Here is a 21,797-nt window from a genome sequence, read left to right on the forward strand (position 1 = left end):
CTGTAAGTACTACTTTAGTGGCATTCCGTAAGCTTTGGAATTTTACATTTTTATTTTCATACAATCTCAAAGGATTTCCTACCTTGTGATTTTTCTCTGACTCATTGGTTATTTATGGAGTGCATTAATTTCTACACATTTTTGAATTTTCCAGATTTGTTACTTATTTGTAATTTCATTCCATTGTGATCAGAGAACCATACCTTTTATTATTTTAATATTTTTGCATTTATTGAGGCTTGTTTGTGGGCTGATCTGTCTTGGAGAATGTTCCATGTGATCTTGAGAATTGTGCTGTTGGTGTGGGAATGTTCTATAGATACAATATGTTAGGTAGAGTTGGTTTACAGTATTGTTCATCTTCTATTTTCTTGTTGATCCTTTGCATACTTTTTCTATTCATTGTTGAAAAATGAGTCATATCTCTATTACTGCTAAATTATCTATTTTCCTGTCAATTCTGTGAAGTTTTGCTTCAGAATTCTGACAGCAAAATATAAAATTGTCGAGAATTTATGGGCTGTGTTGTGAGGTGCAGATGTTTAAAATTGTTAATGGCTTTTGATGGAGTCTCTTTTATCACTATAAAATGAGCATCTTTCTGTAGAAGGCTTTTTATTTTCAAATCTTTTTTGTCTGGCCACTCCAGCTCTCTGATGGTTATTTGAATGGTATAGTTTTTTCATTTTAATTTTGGAATCCAAAGTGTGTCTCCTGTGGACAGCATTTAGTTGGATTTTGTTTTTGTAATTCAGTCTAATATTTGATTGTTTAATTCACTTACATGTAATGTTGCTATTTATATGGTTGGATTTATGTATTTTGCTTTTTGTTTTCTGTATGTCATATCTTTTTTCCTTTGTTATTTTTCTCATTTCTTTCTCAACTACTTTCTAGTGTAGTATTTTGATTCTGCTTTTAATAATTTTTTGTATTTTTTTGGATTAGTTTCTCAGTGGTTACTCTAGGCCTTACAAGTATACATCTTGTCAGAATTTGCTTTAGTGGGGCACCTGGGTGGTTCACTTGGTTAAGCATCAACTCTTGATCTCAGCTTGAGCCATGATTTCACGGTTCATGGGTTTAAGCCCCATGTCAGGCTCTGCACTAATGATGTGGAGCCTGCTGGAGATTCTGTGTCTCCCTCTCTGCCCTTCTCCTGCTCATGCTCTCTCAAAATAAACTTCAAAAAAAAAAAAAAATCTAGCTTTATAATAATTTAATTCCAGTGAAGTATATAAATGTTACTCCTATAAAGCTCTCCTTTTTTGTTATACATACTGCATCTCTAATATGTTAAAAATATCTCAATACATGCTGTAATTTTTGTGATTGTGTTTTAAGAGTTGAAAGAACAAGTATACACTTATAGTTTTTTACATTAGCCTTTTTATTTACCATTTCTTATTCTCATTTCTTTTTGTGGATTTATTATTGAAATATAGCTTTGCTCCCATCTGCTTTAAGGTGTCAGTTATTTCTGTTATAGGTAACACCACAATTATATACATAGTTTTATAGAATTGTGTTTTTTTTTGAGAGAGAGCAAGAAAATGAGTGGGGGGGGGGGGGGGAGACAGAGAGAAAACCCAAACAGACTCTGCACTGTCAGCATGAAGCCCAATGCGGGGCTGAAACCCATAAACCGTCAGGTCATGACCTGGGCCAAAACCAAGAGTCTGACATTCAACCAGCTGAGCCACCCAGGTTTCCCCAGAATTGCTTTTTAAATCAGCTCAGGGAGGGGGAATAGGTTATTACAATGTCTTTTTATAATTTCCTACATAATCACCTTTACTGGCTTTTTTTTTTTTTCCTGTGAGGATTTGAATTACTATGTGGTCTCACTTCCTTTCAGCTTAAAAATTTTCAACATTTCTTGTAAGATTGGTTTCCTAGTAATGAATTCTTAAAATCTGAGAATGTCCTCATTTTGCCTTGATTTCTGATAGTTTTGTTAAAAGATTCTTGGTTGACAATTTTTTTCCTCTCCAGTACTCTGCATGTCATCCCACTGCCTTCAGACTTCCATTGTTTCTGATCTGTTAATGGGATTTTCTTGTACGTTTTCAAGAATTGTCTTTCAGTATTTTTAGTCTGACATGTATGTGGGTACAGACCATTCCATTTTATGTAAGAAACTACTGATTTTCTCAGTTTTTTTATACCAGATTTGGAATTTTTAAGCATAATTTCTTCTAACAAGTTTTCTGTTTTCCTTTTCTCCTTCTGGCACTCCCATTACACATATGTTGATACATTTCTCTGAAGCTATTTTTCTTCATTCCCTTTTCTCCTGTTCTTCAGATTGTATTATCTGCATTGATAAGTCTCCGCATTTGCTGATTCTACTGTAAGCTAAAATCTACTGAGTCCTTTTAATGATTTTTTTTTCATTGCAGTTATACTTTTCAAGTCCAGAGATCTTCATTTGGTTGTTTTAAAATACTTTCTTCATTCTCTAGCTGATGAAATATTATCATACCTTTATCTCCAGCATGGTTTCTTTGAAGTTTTTGTCTGCTTCCAACATCTGGGCCCATTCAAGGGCAGTTTCCTTTTACTGTTTTTCAAATCCCTTTGTCTATGGCACACACTTTACTGTTTCTCTACAGATCTTGTAACTTTTTGTTGAAAACTAGAGTTTAGATAATATAGCAGCTCTGGAAACTCATCCTTCCCTCTTCCCCAGGGCTTAGTGACTTAGCCTATTTAAATCCATTTACCTTGCACTGTACAGCCTCTGATGCTCCTTTGCAAAGGGTACAGCCTGGGTATGTGGGATCACCCTGACTCCTCCCTCCAAACCCAAGGACAGTTTTTGGGTTTTTACGGTTTCTTTCCTTGATCTCCTTCTAAGAGCTCCAGTTTGTCTGCCTCTATTGTTATCACACTGTGAATTAACATCCACTAAACTACTGGTGGACTTATTATTTTGGACAATGCCCTGGGGCATAAATTGCTATGGAGTTTGATCTAATTAAATTCATGCCCTTGTACTCTTTGAGGCTTGTTCTAGCCTTAGGACTACCCATAGCTACCTTTCATTCTCTGTTAGACTTATCACCGGTCTTCCCTTTTGCTTGTAGCTATCATGGAGTTATAGTCTTCTCTTGTCTGTCTACTCCCACTCCAAATTTCCTTTGTCTACAGCAGCACCCTTAGGTTTGAACTAACCTCTCATTAGAGGATGCTATAGAAGCTGTTTTTATAGCTTGCTACTCCCTCAGAGTCAAGGCTGGGGACAGTAGCCTGCTTTTATAGGAGTGATACCTGTGGTCTATAAATAGAGCTGTGGGTGATAGCTCCTGGTCGTGTTTGCCTCTCCTGGCATGGATCCACTTATAAGCTGGGGCAAGTGATTAGAAAACAGTATTCTTGGTGTAGATGTTCAGTGCTGTAAGTGGGGACTGGGTAGAAGAAGGAAGGTCCAGACCTCTTTGGTACTGTGACATGGTGGGGGTGGGGGTGGGTAGCATGAGAAATGCTAGGAGTCTACTCATCCTAGGGAGAAACTGTAGGCTGAAGTGGGGAGCTAGGGGCAGAAGGGTATGGGGTCATGGCTCCAATACCAGAGGGATTCACTATTCTTACCAAGCTTCAGTGTTTTCTTGAATATATGTTTCTGTAACAAATGTTTTTGTTTGCTGTATGCTTTTATGACAATTCCCAGAGACTTTAAGTGAAAAAATATATACATATATATACTTACCAGTTAGTTGTTTTCACTGAGGAGTGTGCAGATCTCATGTTGCCATTCCAAACATGCTTCCTGATTATTTTTAATGCATGTATTAAAATACAAGTAATCAGAACTCTAAGGCAAAATGTTCAAAACCTGAAAAAACTTTCTGCTGCCATCAGTTCATTCAACATCAACACACAGCCTACAGAATAAATAAGCAGTTTTTTAATAGTTAAATATATTCCAGAAGTAAAGAGTGTTTATAATTCATTTACAAGTGAGTCTGTTACACCAGTAAATGTAATTTGACCTGTTGTATAAAGGAAATGATGCTGTGTAAGAATTAGTCCTGGAATAATTTGAATTCCTATTTCCAATCCAGTAGATTAAAAACACAATTGTGAATGGTATAAAGACCTAAGAATCATATTGTGATAAAATCAATCTCAAAAATAGAGAATCCAGACCCTTGCTGGATAATTTAAGAACTCAGTTTTCTTCAACACAAGTGCCACACAGAAAATATTAAAGATGTCTTTCAATGTGATGAAACTGTACAAAACTCTAGAATATGACCAATAGATGACCAATGTATCAAAACCAACTGAATTTAGAAAACACATCTAATTTTGAAGCAGAAATAAAAAGACAATTTACAAAGAATTATAATTAATTTCTAATCATCATCAGAGTCTGAATCATATTTCTTCCCTCGGATAGTTTTCTTTTCCAGCTTTGTGAAGTTTGTTCCAAATTTCTTTTGGCTCTGAAATGGTGGCTCCATTAAATTTCCACTAAAAATAAAGCAAATTTGAAAAGCATTTACTCTTTACAATTTTGTACAGTTGGTATGCTAACCTGCACAAAAAATTCTTTTCTTCCTAACATGGAATAAAGTTTTCTTTAATGCTGGTGTTACAGAAGAGGTATATTATTCACAATTATGGTTAAAAGTTTTAAACCTTATTTTGTATTACTAAGTCTCTTATATCAATGTTTTATTTTCTCTTTTAGCATTAATTACTGATTAACATCTCAGAGGATGTACCAATAGAATTTCTGACTGAAAAGCATAGAAGGAAATGAAATTGTTTTTCCATCTGTTTTGGATATGCTGAACTTGGATTAGATTCTTGTCACTGTAAGAATGACACAGGAAAATGGTGCTCTATTTCTGATAGCTTGTTACGGCTGGTTTGATCCTGTTTAATATCTTATAATGTTTAGATAAACATCAAGAAAACTCATGGAATTCATTATCATTAACCTGGAATTGGTATGAAACTTCAATGATGCTTGAGAAATATATGAAATGAGAAAACAACTTCAAAATATCTGGGAAGATGTCTAGCACCTAGATTCTGGTTTTGAAATATCATTTGCCACTGAGAGGAACCATGGTTCCCTGAAGAAACAGCCAATTCTAGGGAAAGTACTACATGAGTCCCTCTCTAAGACATCTTATTTGCACCAGAAAGCAAGTACTTAAAGAACTATTGAGACACATGGAAAAGACAAAGAAGGCTCCATAAGAGGGGCTCTCATTGACCACACTGGGCAATCTGGGCTTCAAAGTAAATAATACTAGTAACCAAATATAACCCAATGGATAAGATAAGCCACTGCCCATTTCTAATATAAATAAATGAAAAAATGAATTAATGTGTAATATGGAAAAGTTCTTCCTAAATCATCATTTGGGTTGGCAGACAACTGGTTAACCAGTGCTCAGTTATTACCACCAGAAATGAAACAAACAAACCATCCTATACCACCTGCTACAATACACTGAGAAGGAATATAACATCCCTTCCATCATGTACCTATGAAAAATGCATAGTCCAAACCTAATCTTGAAACATGAGACAAACCCAAATTGAGGGATGCTCTACAAAATAAATAACATGTACTCTTCAAAAATGTCAAAGTATTGAAAAATGACAACAAGTTGTCACAGGTTAATGGAACTAAAAATACACAATAACTACACGCAACATTTTAGTATGCAGGACATTATTGGGACAAAGGTAGAATCTGAATAAGGTCATATATTATAAAACACCTCTCGTCTTAATTACTGTACTGTGGTTATATAAGAAAAAGTCTTTATTAGAAAATACACAAGGAAATATTTAGGAGTATAGGGACAATACATCTCCAACTCCTCCTCAAATGGTTTTGAAAACAGTATTTATGTATTCAGAAAAATGATAAAGCAAATGTAAAATTTTTAAAACTTGAGAAATATGGGCAAAAGGTCTATGAGAATTCTTTGTACTAGTTTCGAACTTGTTTAAAGTTTGAAATTTCAAAATTCATTTCAAAAAAATGTTTTACTTAGTATTAAGAAAAGTAAAACCTAAAATTCCAATGTAGGGATAATTTAGGCATGTGTAGGAGAGATTCAGAGAAAAAGGGGGAGGAAAAAGAGGAGAGAACTTTCTACTTACTGAAAGGCACTAGGACTGTGGAATGATAATTATATAATTTTATCTGTTAATTTTGCAAATCAAAAACAGGCACAGAAGACTAGATGATATGCTGATTTATGGAATTAGATAAATTACTTGGAGAAGCAGACAAGGAGATGAATGAAAAATGGAAGTTGCATTTTTGATTGTTTTCAAATTGAGACTGTTCTTCATGGTAAGTCATTTAAGCTAATCCAGATACCAGATTATACATTTTATCAGATTCTACAAGACAAGAATAGCTACATTAAAAAATCTGATGTTCAATGTCATTTTGGGTTTCTAGACTAATACAATAAGATCTGTTAGGTTGAAAACTTTTATAGCTAGGTATACTCCAAGACTCAATTTTATCTCTAATGGATTTTGTTTTAAGATCTAATGGATTTTGTTTAAAGTAATAATGTACTTTAAGAAATACATTTTTCATTTGTGAAACTTTTTGTTTCAGAAAACTTAGCTCCATAAATGTTGACATAAAAAAACTTCTCTAAAAACATCAACTGAATATGTGAATTAAAATTGTTTTGCTAAAAGTTACCTGTAATTGAGAATATCAGAACAACCCAGCCTCCATTCTAAAGTTTCTGTGGTGAAGTCATCTGTATTTCCTAGGTCAGTAAATCCAACAACATAATCTTGTGTTTTTCCATCTTTTACCAGTGCTAGTGTGGGAATGACTTTGATACGAAGTCTCTCACAAAGGAAAGGTGCTTTTTCCACATTCAGCTTCAGAAATTTGGTCTCCAGATGTTTCTTGGATAATATTACCAAATGTCGGTCTAATATTTTACACCTGCAAACAACAGCATGTAGAAAATCAAAAGCTTAAACATACTTATTTAAAAAAAATTTTTTTTAATGTTTATTTATTTTTGAGAGAGACAGGAGACAGGACGCAAGTGGGTTAGGGGCAGAGAGAGAGGGAGAATCTGAAGCAGGCTCCAGGTTCCAAGCTGTCAGCACAGAGCCCGATGCGAGGCTCGAACTCATGAGCTGTGAGATCACGACCTGAGCCGAAGTCGGACGCTAAACTGACTGAGCCACCTAGGTGCCCCTAAATAAATATCATAAAGGTACATCTAATTTTATAGTTTTTCTATTTGAATATAATTTGGCAGCCAATGCATGCTTGTGTCGGATAACCTCATTTCTCTTTCATAGGTTAGCTAAATGATATAAGAGGGAGAAAAAGAATCCAGTATTCTAGAAGTCAGATGTGTTCTAATGATATTCATAAAAAACAAAATATTAAATATGTGCTTTAATTGTAAGTGGTTCATGAAGTTGTCATGTTCTTGGTAAGAACAAAAAATTGTCATTTATCTTTGTTTACTGGTGTCTCATACATGGAACTTGAAAGATGACAAAACTGAACTTGACAGAACTCAGAGGAGACTTTTCAGAATCTGAAATGTATATACAGTGCCTTATTTGGAAGTCACTAAGACTGAATGGTGTCATTGAGAAAGAACTCTCCCAATTGCGCAACTTTCATTAAGAAGCATAAGGTTAAGGGGCGCCTGGGTGGCTCAGTCGGTTAAGTGTCTGACTTCGGCTCAGGTCATGATTTCAGTTTGTGAGTTCGAGCCCTGCATCGGGCTCTGTGCTGACAGCTCAGAGCCTGGAGCCTGCTTCAGATTCTGTCTCCCTCTCTCTCTGCCCTGCCCCTGCTCATGCTATCTCTCTCTCTCTCTCTCTCTCTCTCTCAAAAATAAATAAATATTTAAAAAAAAAAAAAGCATAAGGTTAAGGGCTATAAATATGGTCATAAGGTTCTAAAGAAATGAAAAATATCAGGAGTAACTTTTATTAAGCCACCTTCTTTTGAAAAGAAAAATGGAAATGACATTTTCTGTAAGTTAAAATGCATTTTGGGGCGCCTGGGTGGCGCAGTCGGTTAAGCGTCCGAATTCAGCCAGGTCACGATCTCGCGCTCCGTGAGTTCGAGCCCCGCGTCGGGCTCTGGGCTGATGGCTCAGAGCCTGGAGCCTGTTTCTGATTCTGTGTCTCCCTCTCTCTCTGACCCTCCCCCGTTCATGCTCTGTCTCTCTCTCTGTCCCAAAAATAAATAAACGTTGAAAAAAAAATTAAAAAAAAAAAATAAAATGCATTTTAAATTGGTCAATCCTCTAGGGTTCCTAAAAAAGACTACTCTTAATAATAATCTTCTTGAGCAGTAGTTCTTTTTTTTTTTTTAATTTTTTTAATGTTTATTTTTGAGGCAGGAGAAGGGCAGAAAGAGATGGGGAAAGAGGATCTGAAGTGGGCTCTGTGCTGACAGTAGAGAGCCCGATGTGGGACTTGAACTCATGAGATCATGACCTGAGCCACAGTCAGACACTTAACTGACTGAGCCACCCAGGGACCCCTTGAGCAATAGTTTTTAACTACAGGTATTTATTAAAATTAAAACATATTATTAAAACATTAAAACATTAAAATTTAAAACATATAGATGAACCAAAATTTTCTGGGAGTGGAGCTGGGAAACAGGCAGGTGACTCCCATGCCCCATAAAGTTTGAGAACTACTGCTTTAGATGATGAAGACATCAAATGTTTCATAGTTGTTATTAGCAGGCTTTCTGGGCACTTCTTGGTGTACTTATTCCTGAATTAGGATTGGGTCCAGCAAGTTTCTGGTAACCTGGATGCCTCATCACTTTACCTCTGAAAGTATCTTTTCATATATATCACCCATGTAGTATAGCAATGAGACTAGTGAAAAATGGTAGGAGAGAACAAATTAATAATTAGTTTCTGAATGAAGCACAAATGATAAATGAACCATTATATGAGAAATATGTTCTTGAAAACTTGTAGATAAATCAACTCCATGGTTTTACTGGAGTTATATGGAACCTATTTTAAATTAATCCATTTTTTTTAAACCCAGAAGCAGCAATCATGGTGTAGTTAAAACAGCATTAGGCTTAAATCCTGGGTTTAAATCCTCTTCTATCATTTAGGAGATGAGTGACATTAGGTGAGTCACTTAATTTCTCCAAGTCTTGGTCTCCACACATAAAGCACTGGAATTACACCCACTTACCTGAAAGGGTCATTGTTAATGTTCCAGGATTTTACACATCAAGTATCCAGCCTACTATGTGCCAAGAACTTTGATACCTATATCAGATCTATATATAAAACACTTTGATCTTTGATTTTTCTTTTCTTTTAAAGTTTATTTGAGAGAGAGGGAGAGACAGAGAGATCTCTGTGCTAAAAGCAGAGCCCGATGCAGGGCTCGATCTCACGAACCTGTAAGATTAAGACTTGAACTGAGATCAAGAGTTGGATGCTTAACTGACTGAGTTACTCAGGCACTCTCTTTTTTTTTTTTAATTTTTTTTAAAGCAATCTCTATACCCAATGTTGGACTTGAACTCAAGACACCAAGATCAAGTTAGATGCTCTACTGACTAAGCCAGCCAGGCACGCCTTAGTTTTCATTTGTTTTGAAGGTAAGTACTCCTGGTATTGCACTGTTTATACCCCCATCAAATATATTTACTGAGCACCTACTATGTGTTGTCAGCCATTGCTGCTCTAAGGCTAGGAACTTGGGGAGCACAGTTAACCACAATAGAGGCAAACTCTCTGCTTTCACAAACCTAACAATTTAGTGGACAAATACATCTAATAAATATCATATAATATCAATCTTAGAGAGTAATATGATATTAACACATCACCTCATCATATATGTCAGAAGTTGGCAACTTGAGAAATGTGTGCCAATGGGAAATGATAGAGTACCATGGTGGCAGAAGGTTTCTCTGATATTCTTTTCTTTCCTAATTCCTTCCCACTTTCCCTTACAGATTTCACAATCTCAACATTTTCTTTCCTTTTTATTACCTTAGTCCACAAATCCCAGGCAATCAATCCATGAAAAATGTTAATTAATAACCAAGTTACTGGGTGGTGAGTTTAAGACAAGGGCTGGGTGGGTTACTGAAATGAGGGAAGAGGGCAGGGCTGAGACAACAGTGAATGATGGAGACTCTACACTGGAGTGTATATCTGTCTGAGGGAGGCAGCTGATCTTCAGTATTAGCAAACTGCTTTCATACTGAATTCTAGGTTTGCTATTAAGTTAATTCGATTTTTTTAAAATTCTGAAATCTGGATTAAAAAAACTGTATCTCTCAATTTCTAAAAGTTGGCAACGAATCAAATTTTGGGGTTAAAAGAAAGAAAGGCATGAGTCCTCTGAGTTAAGATATAATCTCTTCTAGGGGTATTTTCATTGTACAAGGACTCTGCCTCCATAGAGAGGCTTGCAGACCTGGCCTCTCTAACATAAATCACTTTCCTCTGCTTTCGGCCAAGGCTGGCAGTCCCAGCGATGCTTCTAGTGAAAGGCTAGGCCAAACCATTGTCTCCCCATGAGTTGCTAGCTGAGGAGTGAATTCAAAGCTGGTGTTCAAAGTGTTGGCCCCCACTTCCCACATCACACCTGTATCATAACAGCACCAAAATAAATAAATAAATAATTCTTGTGTTGACAAAAAGAAAATTTACATGTATGTTTCTTAGATGTTTTTAAAGTTATCTAGTGGAAATGTAATTCAGAAAATAGTTCTGTGGAAATAATCTTGAATTTCAATAATGTTCATTTATACTTTTTTGTATCACAGGTTTTACATTAATCTTCAAAATAACTGTTTAATGGAGACTTGTACAGAAGTACAAAGAACTTAAGAAGCAGTTCCTCTTATTTTTCTTAATTTCTCTATTATGTTAGTAGTATATCTCTATTCAAAGATCTCATCATATTTTTAAAAATTCACTTGGGGCACCTAGGTGATCAGTCAGTTGAGTGTCCAACTTCAGCTTAGGTCATGATCTCACAGTTCGTGAGCTCAAGCCCTGCATTGGGCTCGCTGCTATCAGTGCAGTCTGCTTCGGATCCTCTGTGCCCCCCTCTCTTGCTCTCCGCACCCTCCACTTGCGTTCACTCTCCCTCAAAAATAAACAAACATTAACAAAAATAAATAAATAAAATTTTAAAAAGTCACTGATGGAAACAAAGTTACCTGAACGTGGAGTCCCTGTAGAAATGGCAAACCACTTTTTTACTCTCCTTAACTTCTTGAAAAAAGTCTCTCTCACTAGGTATTTCTCTGTATTCTCCATGTCCTTTTGAAAGCCATTCCTAATTTGGAGAAAAGGGAAATATTACACTCTTGAAATATCTCTTCCAGTACCACTTCACATTTTGGGTCTAAATCACTGTAATATTCTGTAATGAAGTTGATTTTACCTTGTAGAAGGAAATGAATTCCTCTTAGTGATTTACTTTCATATGTTTCCAGTGTCAGCGCAAACACAGTCTGTGGGCAATGACTATCTTTCAGCATGCTTTGTGTTTAAAACAATCGTCTGTCTTGGTACCTTCACACAAATGTTTTGTTAGAACTTCAAAAATAAAAATTTAGACTCAAGAGACATAAGGGGTGCCTGGGTGGCTCAATCAATTGAGTGTCCAACTCCTGATTTCAACTCAAGTCATGATTCCAGTGTCATGGGATTGAGCCTCTTGATCCATGCTCAGTGTGGAGCCTGCTTCTCTCTTTCCCTCTGCCCCCTCTCTTACCCCTCCCCCACTCATGCTCACTTTCTCTCTAAAATAAATAAAATGAAAAGAAAGTAAATATCCATTTAATTTCGCTGCGCTCAAACTACTAAAATCAAAAGCATTAGATCCAAGTTACTGCAAAGCTTTGAAAAATAATGCTCATGAGATAAAGCTACTTGGTTTTTGCAGGGGAGGGGAAGACACAGGCAGTGGTTATTGCAGCTTTGCAGCTTAGGAGCCCTGTGGGCTCAGAGAGGCAGGAACCACTTCTATACTGGTCACCAATGGGTAGTTTACTAGATAGAAAAAGTTGTCTTCTCATATGGTGTCCAGAAACAATACAGCACTCACAAGTCATCTAATCCAACTTCTCAACCCAACATATCAACCCTTATCAACCATGCCTGACAGACCTTTTTGTTTCTCAAGCTTCCTGCCACAGGAAAGATTCATCATCTCAACTGGAAGCTTGCTTCCTTTTTGAGGCAACTGATTTTCACAGAAAGGACCACTGGGCATGCAGGCAGAAGGTATGGGCTTGAATAATTGTTCTACCATTTATTAGTCTAAGAATTCTAATTAACCTTTTTGAATCTCCATTCCCTTATTTGTAAAGTGGAGATCACAAAGCAACTATCTCACTAAGTTGTGAAAATAAGACCATCAACATGAAAATAACTGCAATAGTGTTTGGCACATGTCCTTAAAAAGCATCTGCATTTATACTTTTAGAAGGGTTTTCTCACCCTGAACTACAGTATAACTGTAACTTTGGTCTGTGGGTCCCAGCTTGGACAGAAGATTAGAGAGAAAAGTTGTTATCTTTAACATGTCAGCCCTTCACGTGTCCTATCTCACCTATGTCTTTTCTATTCTACCTCCCCCTTCATTTCCTTTTGGCTGTTTCTCAGATGAAATGATCTCTACATTTCTTACTCTTCTAGTTATCCTCCTCCGATCAGAGACTAATTCCTCCTCATCTTTTTAAAAAGTGGCAGAGGTGTGAATAGAGCCCTCCAGAAGTGGTCTGCCTAGAAAAGGGGCACGAGTGCCATCTCTTTTCTTCTTCTGGACTTAAGCTAATACAGACAGCATTAATAGTTTTGGTTTCCATTTCACATTGACTAATGCTGAGCTAACACTCACAGGAGGCCCTGGTGTTTTCTCCTTATGTGATATTTCTTTGGTAAGCTTCTTTTAAAAAAAAAATTTTTTTAGTGGTGCCTGGGTAGCTCAGTTGGTTAAGCATCCGACTTCAGCTCAGGTCATGATTTCACAGTTCGTGAGTTGGAGCCCCGCATCATGGTCTGTGCTATCAGCATGGAGCCTGCTTCGGATCTTCTATTCCTCTCTCTCTCTCTCTCTCTCTCTCTCTGTCCCTCCCATGATTGTGCATGTGCACATGCATTCTCTCTCTAAAACATTTAAAATAAATAAATGAAAATTAAAAAAAAATTTTTTTTTGATAGAGCATGCACACCCCTGCACAAGCGGGGGAGGAACAGGAAGGGAGAGAATCTTAAGCAGACTCCATGCTCAGCACAGATCCCGACACAAGGCTCTATCTCACAACTGTGAGATCATGACCTGATCTGAAATCAAGAGTTGGAGACTTAACTGCCTGAGCCACTCAGGCACCCCCAATCAGGCTTCTATAAACAATTTAAACTCTCAAATACAATTCCTTAATAGCATGTCACATTTCATGATTTTTCTTAACTGACCAATAACATGTGCCCTTAAAAAAAAATATTTTTTAAAAAGCTCTTTTTATTGGGGTGCCTGGGTGGCTCAGTTAGTTAAGCATCTGACTTTGGCTCAGGTCACGATCTCATGGTTTGTGAGTTCAAGCCCCCTATCGGGCTCTGAGCTGTCAGCACAGCTTTGGATTCTGTGTCTCCCTCTCTCTCTGCCCCTCCCCTGCTTACACTCTGTCTCTGTCTCTCAAAAATGAGTAAACATTAAAAAAAAAAATTTTTTTTAAAAGCTCTTTTTATTATTAATTCCCATATGTTTAACCAATAGGCCAAAGACCTGAACCTGTCCAAGTTCTTAAGAGGGAGGCAAGTCCACTCTGAACCTCTACCAACACATGGCATCTCTCCCAAGACACTCAGCACACCCCTGTGCTCTTAGCATAGTTTCTTTCACAGAGCATGTGCTCCCCAAGTATCTGCTGAATGGAATCAAGCAGGATGGGCACAGATCACGGTGCAGGCTGAGCCTACCCAAGGGCTGGCAGTGGGCAGCATCTCACTCTCACTTAGTGGCTAAAACCCAAGCCTTTGGATGGGCTCTTCCTATTTCTCACCTGTCCTTTTCACCACCCAACTCGTATGTCACTAGCTGTCATAACAGTAGGAGGGTGCTTGGGTGACTGAGGAATATTGATTCACGTAGGCCTATTAAGTGCTTATGTCACTGCTTATACAGATTTCCTGATACCCACATAGATCAGTAAATCAAAATTACTATGCAATCTATATTACTCTTTGAAAAAGAGTATCTATAAAATCTATTAAGGCTTCTTATCTACTTCCTTAGGAAGCATTTTAATAAAAAAGATTAAAATGCAATGAAAACTCTAAAATAAGACCCTCTCAGTTATCCTATGACAAGTTGAGATCATATCACGCACACTTTCAGACCACAATGCTATGAAACTTGAAATCAACCATAGGAAAAAGTCTGGAAAACCTCCAAAAGCATGGAGGTTAAAGAACACCCTACTAAAGAATGAATGGGTCAACCAGGCAATTGGAGAAGAAATGAAGGAATATATGGAAACAAATGAAAATGAAAATACGACAATCCAAACACTCTGGGATGAAGCGAAGGCAGTCCTGAGAGGAAAATACATTGCAATCCAGGCCTATCTCAAGAAACAAGAAAAATCCCAAATACAAAATTTAACAGCATACCTAAAGCAAATAGAAGCAGAATAGCAAAGACACCCCAAACCCAGCAGAAGAAGAGAAATAATAAAGATCAGAGCATAAACAAACAATATAGAATCTAAAAAAACTGTAGAGAAGATCAATGAAACCAAGAGTTGGTTTTTTGAAAAAATAAAATTGATAAACTTCTAGCCAGGCTTCTCAAAAGAAAAGGGAGATGACCCAAAGGGAGATGACAACCAATCCCTCAGAAATACAAGCAATTATCAGGGAATACTACGAAAAATTATATGCCAAAAAACTGGACAACCTGGAAGAAATGGACAAATTCCTAAGCACCCACCCACTTCCAAAACTCAAACAGGAAGAAATAGAAAACTTGAACAGACCCATAACCAGCAAAGAAATTGAATCAGTTATCAAAAATCTCCCAACAAATAAGAATCCGTGACCAGATGCCTTCCCTGGGGAATTCTACCAGACATTTAAAGCAGAGATAATACCTATCCTTCTCAAGCTATTCCAAAAAATAGAAAGGAAAGGAAAACTTCCAGAAACATTCTTTGAAGCCAGCATTACTTTGATTCCCAAACCAGACAGAGACCCAGTAAAAAAACAGAACTACAGGCCAATATCCCTGATAAATATGGATGCAAAAATTCTCAATAAAATACTAGCAAATCGAATTCAACAGCATATAAAAAGAATTATTCACCATGATCAAGTGGGATTCATTCCTGGGATGTAGGGCTGGTTCAACAATCGCAAATCAATTAATGTGATACATCACATTATCAAAAGAAAAGATAAGAACCATATGATCCTGTCAATCGACAGAAAAGGCCTTTGACAAAATTCAGCAACCTTTCTTAATAAAAACCTCGAGGGGCGCCTGGGTGGCGCAGTCGGTTAAGCGCCCGACTTCAGCCAGGTCACGATCTCGCGGTCCGTGAGTTCGAGCCCCGCGTCAGGCTCTGGGCTGATGGCTCAGAGCCTGGAGCCTGTTTCCGATTCTGTGTCTCCCTCTCTCTCTGACCCTCCCCCATTCATGCTCTGTCTCTCTCTGTCCCAAAAATAAATAAACGTTGAAAAAAAATTTTTTTTTAAAATAAATAAATAAATAAAAAAATAAAAACCTCGAGACAGTCGGGGTAGAAGGAACACACTTAAAGATCATAAAAGCCATTTATGAAAAACCCGCAGCTAATATCATCCTCAATGGGGAAAAACTGAGAGCTTTCCCCTGAGAAACACAACAGAGATGTCCACTCTCACTGCTGTTGTTTAACATAGTGTTGGAAGTTCTAGCATCAGCAATCAGACAACAAAAGGAAATCAAAGGCATCAAAACTGGCAAAGATGAAGTCAAGCTTTCACTTTTTGCAAATGACATGATATTATACATGGAAAACCTAATAGACTCCACCAAAAGTCTGCTAGAACTGGTACATGAATTCAGCAAAGTCACAGGATACAAAATTAATGTACAGAAATCAGTTGCATTCTTATACACTAATAATGAAGCAACAGAAAGACAAATAAAGAAACTGATCCCATTCACAATTGTACCAAGAAGCATAAAATACCTAGGAATAAACCTAACCAAAGATGTAAAAGATCTGTATGCTGAAAACTATAGAAAGCTTAGGAAGGAAATTGAAGAAGACATAAAGAAATGGAAAAACATTCCATGCTCATGGATTGGAAGCATAAATATTGTTAAAATGTCAATGCCACCCAAAGCAATCTACAATCGATCATTCAATGCAATCCCAATCAAAATTGCACCAGCATTCTTCTCGAAGCTAGAACAAGCATTCCTAAAATTTGTATGGAACCACAAAAGACCCCAAATAGCCAAAGTAATATTGAAGAAGACCAAAGCAGGAGGCATCACAATCCCAGACTAGCCTCTACTACAAAGCTGTAATCATCAAGACAGCATGGTATTGGCACAAAAACAGACACACAGACCAAAGGAATAGAATAGAGAACCCAGAATTGGACCCACAAAAGTATGGCCAACTAATCTTTGACAAAGCAGGAAAGAATATCCAGTGGAAAACAGTCTTTTAACAAATGGTGCTGGGAGATCTGGACACCAACATGCAGAAGAATGAAACTAGAACACTTTCTTATACCATTCATAAAAATAAACTGAAAATGCATAAAGGACCTGAATGTGAGACAGGAAACCATCAAAACCCTAGAGGAGAAAGCAGGAAAAAAACCCTCTGTGACCTCAGCCGCAGCAATTTCTTACTTTACACATCTCCAAAGGCAAGGGAATTAAAAGCAAAACTGAACTATTGGGACCTCATGAAGATAAAAAGCTTCTGCACTGCAAAGGAAACAATTAACAAATTAACAAAGCTAAAAGGCAACCAATGGAATGGGAAAAGATATTTGCAAATGACTAATCAGACAAAAGGCTAGTATCCAAAATCTATAAAGAGCTCACCAAACTCCACACCTGAAAAACAAATAATCCAGTGAAGAAATGGGCAGAAAACATGAACAGACACTTCTCTAAAGAAGACATCCAGATATCCAACAGGGACATGAAAAGATGCTCAACGTCACTCCTCATCAGGGAAACACAAATCAAAACCACACTGAGATATCACCTCATGCCAGTCAGAGTGGCTAAAATGAACAAATCAGGAGACTATAGATGCTGGAGAGGATGTGGAGAAACGGGAACCCTCTTGCACTGCTGGTGGGAATGTAAACTGGTGCAGCAACTCTGGAAAACAGTGTGGAGGTTCCTCAAAAAATTAAAAATAGATCTACTTTATGACCCAGCAATAGCACTGCTAGGAATTTACCCAAGGGATACAGGAGTGCTGATGCATAGGGGCACCTGTATCCCCAATGTTTACAGCAGCACTTTCAACAATAGCCAAATTATGGAAAGAGCCTAAATGTCCATCAACTGATGAATGGATAAAGAAATTGTGGTTTATATACACAATGGAATACTACTTGGCAATGAGAAAGAATGAAATATGGCCTTTTGTAGCAATGTGGTTGGAACTGGAGAGTGTTATGCTAAGTGAAGTAAGTCATACAGAGAAAGACAGATACCATATGTTTTCACTCTTATGTGGATCCTGAGAAACTTAACAGAAGACCATGGGGGAGGGGAAGGGGAAAAAAAAAAAAAGGTTAGAGAGGGAGGGAGCCAAAACATAAGAGACTCTTAAAAACTGAGAACAAACTGAGGGTTGATGGGGGGTGGGAGGGAGTGGAGGGTGGGTGAGGGGTATTGAGGAGGGCACCTATTGGGATGAGCACTGGGTGTTGTATGGAAACCAATATGACAATAAATTTCATATTAAAAAAAAGATTAAATGCAATGAAAGCTCTAAAATAAGACCCTCTCACTTATTCTATGACAAATTCATTTTAAATTGATTTGCATATTAATTAAAAAATCCATAAAGGCTGCATGCCTGAGATGATTTTTAATGATACTCAGAATATTGTTTTTAACTGCTGACAATTTCATTTAAGCCATTATGTATATTCCTCACTGCAAATCAGGTAGATTCAGTCTTTGCAGAAAAACATCCTGGTTATGACAACTTTTGTTAGTTGAACATTAGCAATTAGTAGTGTTATTTACCTGTTGTCATGAAAAAGAGGAATGTGTAGCACAATCTCATCATGTATTACCTGAGATAATGATTAGCATTATATTAAAGTCTCCTGGTTTCAAATCCACATACATATACACACACCCTATTGTAGAAAACTCAAAATATAAAACTAGAAACTCAGTCACATTATAGAAGATTCCTTTTGTAGCAACTCTTCTAAATAGTGAGAGGATAAACATTATCAAAGAGATGCTGTAGCAGCACAAACAAAACTCACTGTTTCTCTAGAAAATTTAAAGCTCATGTTTTAGTCACAGCCAACTGAAGAGCAACCAGAATTGGTAATAATCTATTTCAATGTAAAGCAATGTAAACATTTTCAATCCAAATTAAATTTACGGATTTAACCCAATTTGTTTTGACCAGAGTCTACAAGTTGGTTTCACACTCACACTCTAAAGAGACCAACAAGGATAGAGTTGTGGCCACCCTTCTTTGTGATCCAGTATGCATTCTTTTGAATAAATAAGTCATGTATTTGTTACACTGGCAAAGCCTGAAAATTTCTTCAATGTAAATTGCCTTACAGCTCTCACCTCACTTACACTGATCACAACTGAAGTATAATTGGCTTTATAACTACCCAAAAGGGGAATGGATGACTGGCTCCTTGTACTCCCAGTGCTCTTCCTAGTTTACTTCCTCCTCACCCAATAAATCTGAGCTCAAAAAATGACCTTGGACACATGTTTCTTTTACTTGACTGAGGATTAATATGCTGAGCAGGCTAATTTTTAATGTCTCTTTAAAACTAATTTTTTCCCAGAAGATTGTTAACAGTGATCATACTTTGAAGTTAACCCCCCAAAATAAAAACCTTAAAAATGAGGCCTGAAATGTAACTACTGCAGCACATGTATATATAAGTTGTTAGGAGCATACTGTTAAAGTAATTTCAGAAAGCAGGGCAGAGAGGTTACTTGTTTCTGCTGTTGAGCTTTCCTTAGTGCCTCAAGTCTCTTTTCTTTGAGGCGTTCCAATTCATCCTCATCCATCTGATCCAGTTTCTGAATTTCAGAATCCAAATGTTCTTCCACTAGTTTGGTAGTCTGAAGCAATTGATTCTCCAGGACTTTTGAAAACATGTCAACAGATGTATTAGCTTCCATTCTTCTAAATGGTACAGTTTAGTCTTGGTGCTAGGGAGAAAGTTTGCAAAGTTGTGAGAAAAAAAAAAAAAAAGAGAGACAAAGTTTCCTCTCCCATTTTCAAAACTTCTAGCAAGTGTAAAATTTGTAGTCTACAAAGTGTTCTGACAACCCAGCATTTCATGTTACATTTAAACATTTTTACTTAAATGCTTTTAAATTGAATTTTCAATAGGTTATAGTCAAACCACTCAAAAATTACTTACAGCAAAATTTAGGTGCTTCTGATTTACATTGTTTCACTACAATAAAGCAAAGACAAGTCTTTAAGACCAGAGAGAAATGGGTAGTTGGGAGTTATACCTAGTGACATATATTGACAGGGGTTTTTTTTGTTGGTTTTTTTTTTAAACCAGAAGAAAAGAGAAAGCAGAAATGACTGTGAATAACAGTAAAGTTTAACTGTACTAAGGTTTTACACTTACATATACAAAACAAACTTTGCTTCAATACAGAGTGGAGTTGAGCCAAAGATACAGAGAGCCAAAGGTCTCTACATAAATGATTTTTATTTAATCCCTGAGAAAGCACATTACAATTTACGTAAAGAACAGTGCCTGGTGTTCTCTCAACTTTAGTTTTCACTGCTATTCGCCTATAATCTAACAAACTCTATGAGGCTACAAAGATACTGGTGTTAATCTACTGACAGTGTTCTTAACTTTGACGTAAAACAGTATCACAACAAATATTAAAAATATTGATTTTCCCATCACTCCTTAATGTAAAATAGGAGTTTAAAAACAAAATCTAATCCAGATAGGAAAGGAAGCTCTATCTCAAGTACACATTTTACACAATGCAGTGTTTTCTGCCAGCAACATCAGATGTAAATTTTAGGTGTATCCCTGGGTTATTACTACAGAAATATAATTTATAATTTGCCTATCAAAGCAGAAATATGTTGAATCCCAATTAACTACGACACAGTTGAAAATACTACTGAAGAACCTTAAAACATCTTAATAAACCATGAACTCACTGATCCCCTTACTTACATATACAGCCTAGCCCACACAAACCGTCTAAACTGCCGAAGCGGAAAGAAGTAATCTTCTTGCAAACTTCACTTTTGATTCATCTTTCTTCACAAGGAAAAGCAGTTGAAAAGCACACTTGATTTCATCCCAGAGTTAGCAGGGCTAACTGCTCAAAAAATGTGTTAATACTGAATGAATATGTGCCTAGTTTCTGGTCAAATTATCGTTAAGTTTCAAAAGTCTTTGAGTTTTAAAAACCAAACTGTAAGTTCCTCATAAATGCTATAATCTTTCAAGGAGCGGCATTTCAAATATGGTAAAATAATTTCACACTCCCTACCTCCAAAGAAAAATGTCAGTAAGATTGTTTCCTTTAGGGTTGTGGCCGGATAAGCAGAAAATTGGTTATTAAGAGACTGACCTACATGTCAGAACCTGTTTTTATTAGAGGTATAGAAAATGCTCATTCCTAGAGTTTTATAAGATGAATTCAGAATTTAAATCTGGAATAATTGGGAACAGAAGTGATTAATAAAAGCTGTTCAGGGGACAGGTGGCGGTGGTCACCGCGTTTACAAAAGGGAAAGAAAGGAGGGGGTGTAGCGGTTCTGATAACTTTTCATTCTTCAAACCACAAACCTCTGACTCTTTTTCAGTTCATCGAGAATGGTGGGAAGGGGCTTGTCTGTCCTCAAATTACGTGTTTCTTTGACTCTCTTCCATGCACCCGCCAGAACAACCTTAAATGCTCCCCAGGCACCTTCCCAAAAGCATCCTCGCCACTCCCTGAGCCCCCAGGTACAGATGAAGGCCGAGTTCAGGTGGCCGCGAGTTCCACACCTCCCGGGGCGCATGCGCCAAAGCCGCCTCCACCTCACTGACACCGACATCTAGGCAGCGCCCATCCCCCGCCCTGGCCGGATGTACAGTGAAGTGTCCATCAGCACCGGGAGGCGGTGGCCGGCTTTTTCTCACAATCCGCTGCCTCACCTGAGCTCTCGGGGATACTTGAGAAGTGAGGAACCAGTCGCTCCAGAAAGGCAGTCCACTGTGCCTTCACCCTCACAGCAACTGCCGGTAGCTGCGAACCGGCCGTCACTTCCGCCTCCCCTTTAGCTGCGGCCCTCCCGCGACACAACCTGCGACACTCAAGGAAGTTGGGCGGGGGAGGAGGGCGTGCGTGCGGTGAGCGCTTCTGCGCGTGCGCATCTTCCATTTCTCCACCCCCAGGTTTCCGATTTCTAGCCTCCTTCGGAGTAAACGGCCCACGGAGGAGGGAGCAAAGTACGCTGGAAGTTGTAGTTTATAAGTGCTCAACCTCGCATTGTCGGACTTTCTTAGGCTCTGAGCCTTAGGACACGTAAT

The 21,797-nt window shown here is 37.5% G+C and overlaps 1 protein-coding gene across 3 annotated transcripts; it reads right to left on the reverse strand.

Annotated features, from left to right (window-relative positions):
- Nucleotides 1–3,888: 3,888 nt before the first annotated feature.
- Nucleotides 3,889–21,591, reverse strand: TXNDC9 (thioredoxin domain containing 9). 3 transcript variants are annotated; one of them, XM_040454014.1, is made up of 5 exons: nucleotides 21,441–21,591; nucleotides 19,225–19,443; nucleotides 11,204–11,322; nucleotides 6,698–6,952; nucleotides 3,889–4,479 (listed from the first exon to the last, which is right to left on the reverse strand). In XM_040454014.1, the coding sequence occupies exons 2-5, from the start codon at nucleotides 19,411–19,413 to the stop codon at nucleotides 4,362–4,364; spliced, it is 681 nt and encodes a 226-aa protein (XP_040309948.1). In that variant the 5' UTR covers nucleotides 19,414–19,443; nucleotides 21,441–21,591; the 3' UTR covers nucleotides 3,889–4,361. The 3 variants fall into 3 exon arrangements, with proteins under 3 accessions (XP_040309948.1, XP_040309947.1, XP_040309950.1); XM_040454013.1 differs by having other exon boundaries at nucleotides 21,423–21,590; XM_040454016.1 differs by lacking the exon at nucleotides 21,441–21,591 and adding an exon at nucleotides 21,133–21,347.
- Nucleotides 21,592–21,797: the final 206 nt, after the last annotated feature.

Source organism: Herpailurus yagouaroundi, unplaced genomic scaffold (genome assembly GCF_014898765.1).
Source record: "Herpailurus yagouaroundi ecotype Mexico unplaced genomic scaffold, PumYag 210, whole genome shotgun sequence".
Classification (NCBI taxonomy): Eukaryota; Metazoa; Chordata; class Mammalia; order Carnivora; family Felidae; genus Herpailurus; species Herpailurus yagouaroundi.

Excerpts from the sequence above, each read along its gene's own strand:
- TXNDC9 (XM_040454014.1), bottom strand. The coding sequence starts at position 19,413 with ATGGAAGCTAATACATCTGTTGACATGTTTTCAAAAGTCCTGGAGAAT. Across the intron at positions 11,323-19,224 it reads AAGCTCAACAGCAGAAACAA|GAATGGCTTTCAAAAGGACA; the intron begins GTAACCTCTCTG and ends TCTCCAAATTAG. Across the intron at positions 6,953-11,203 it reads TACAGGGACTCCACGTTCAG|GTGTAAAATATTAGACCGAC; the intron begins GTAACTTTGTTT and ends TGTTGTTTGCAG.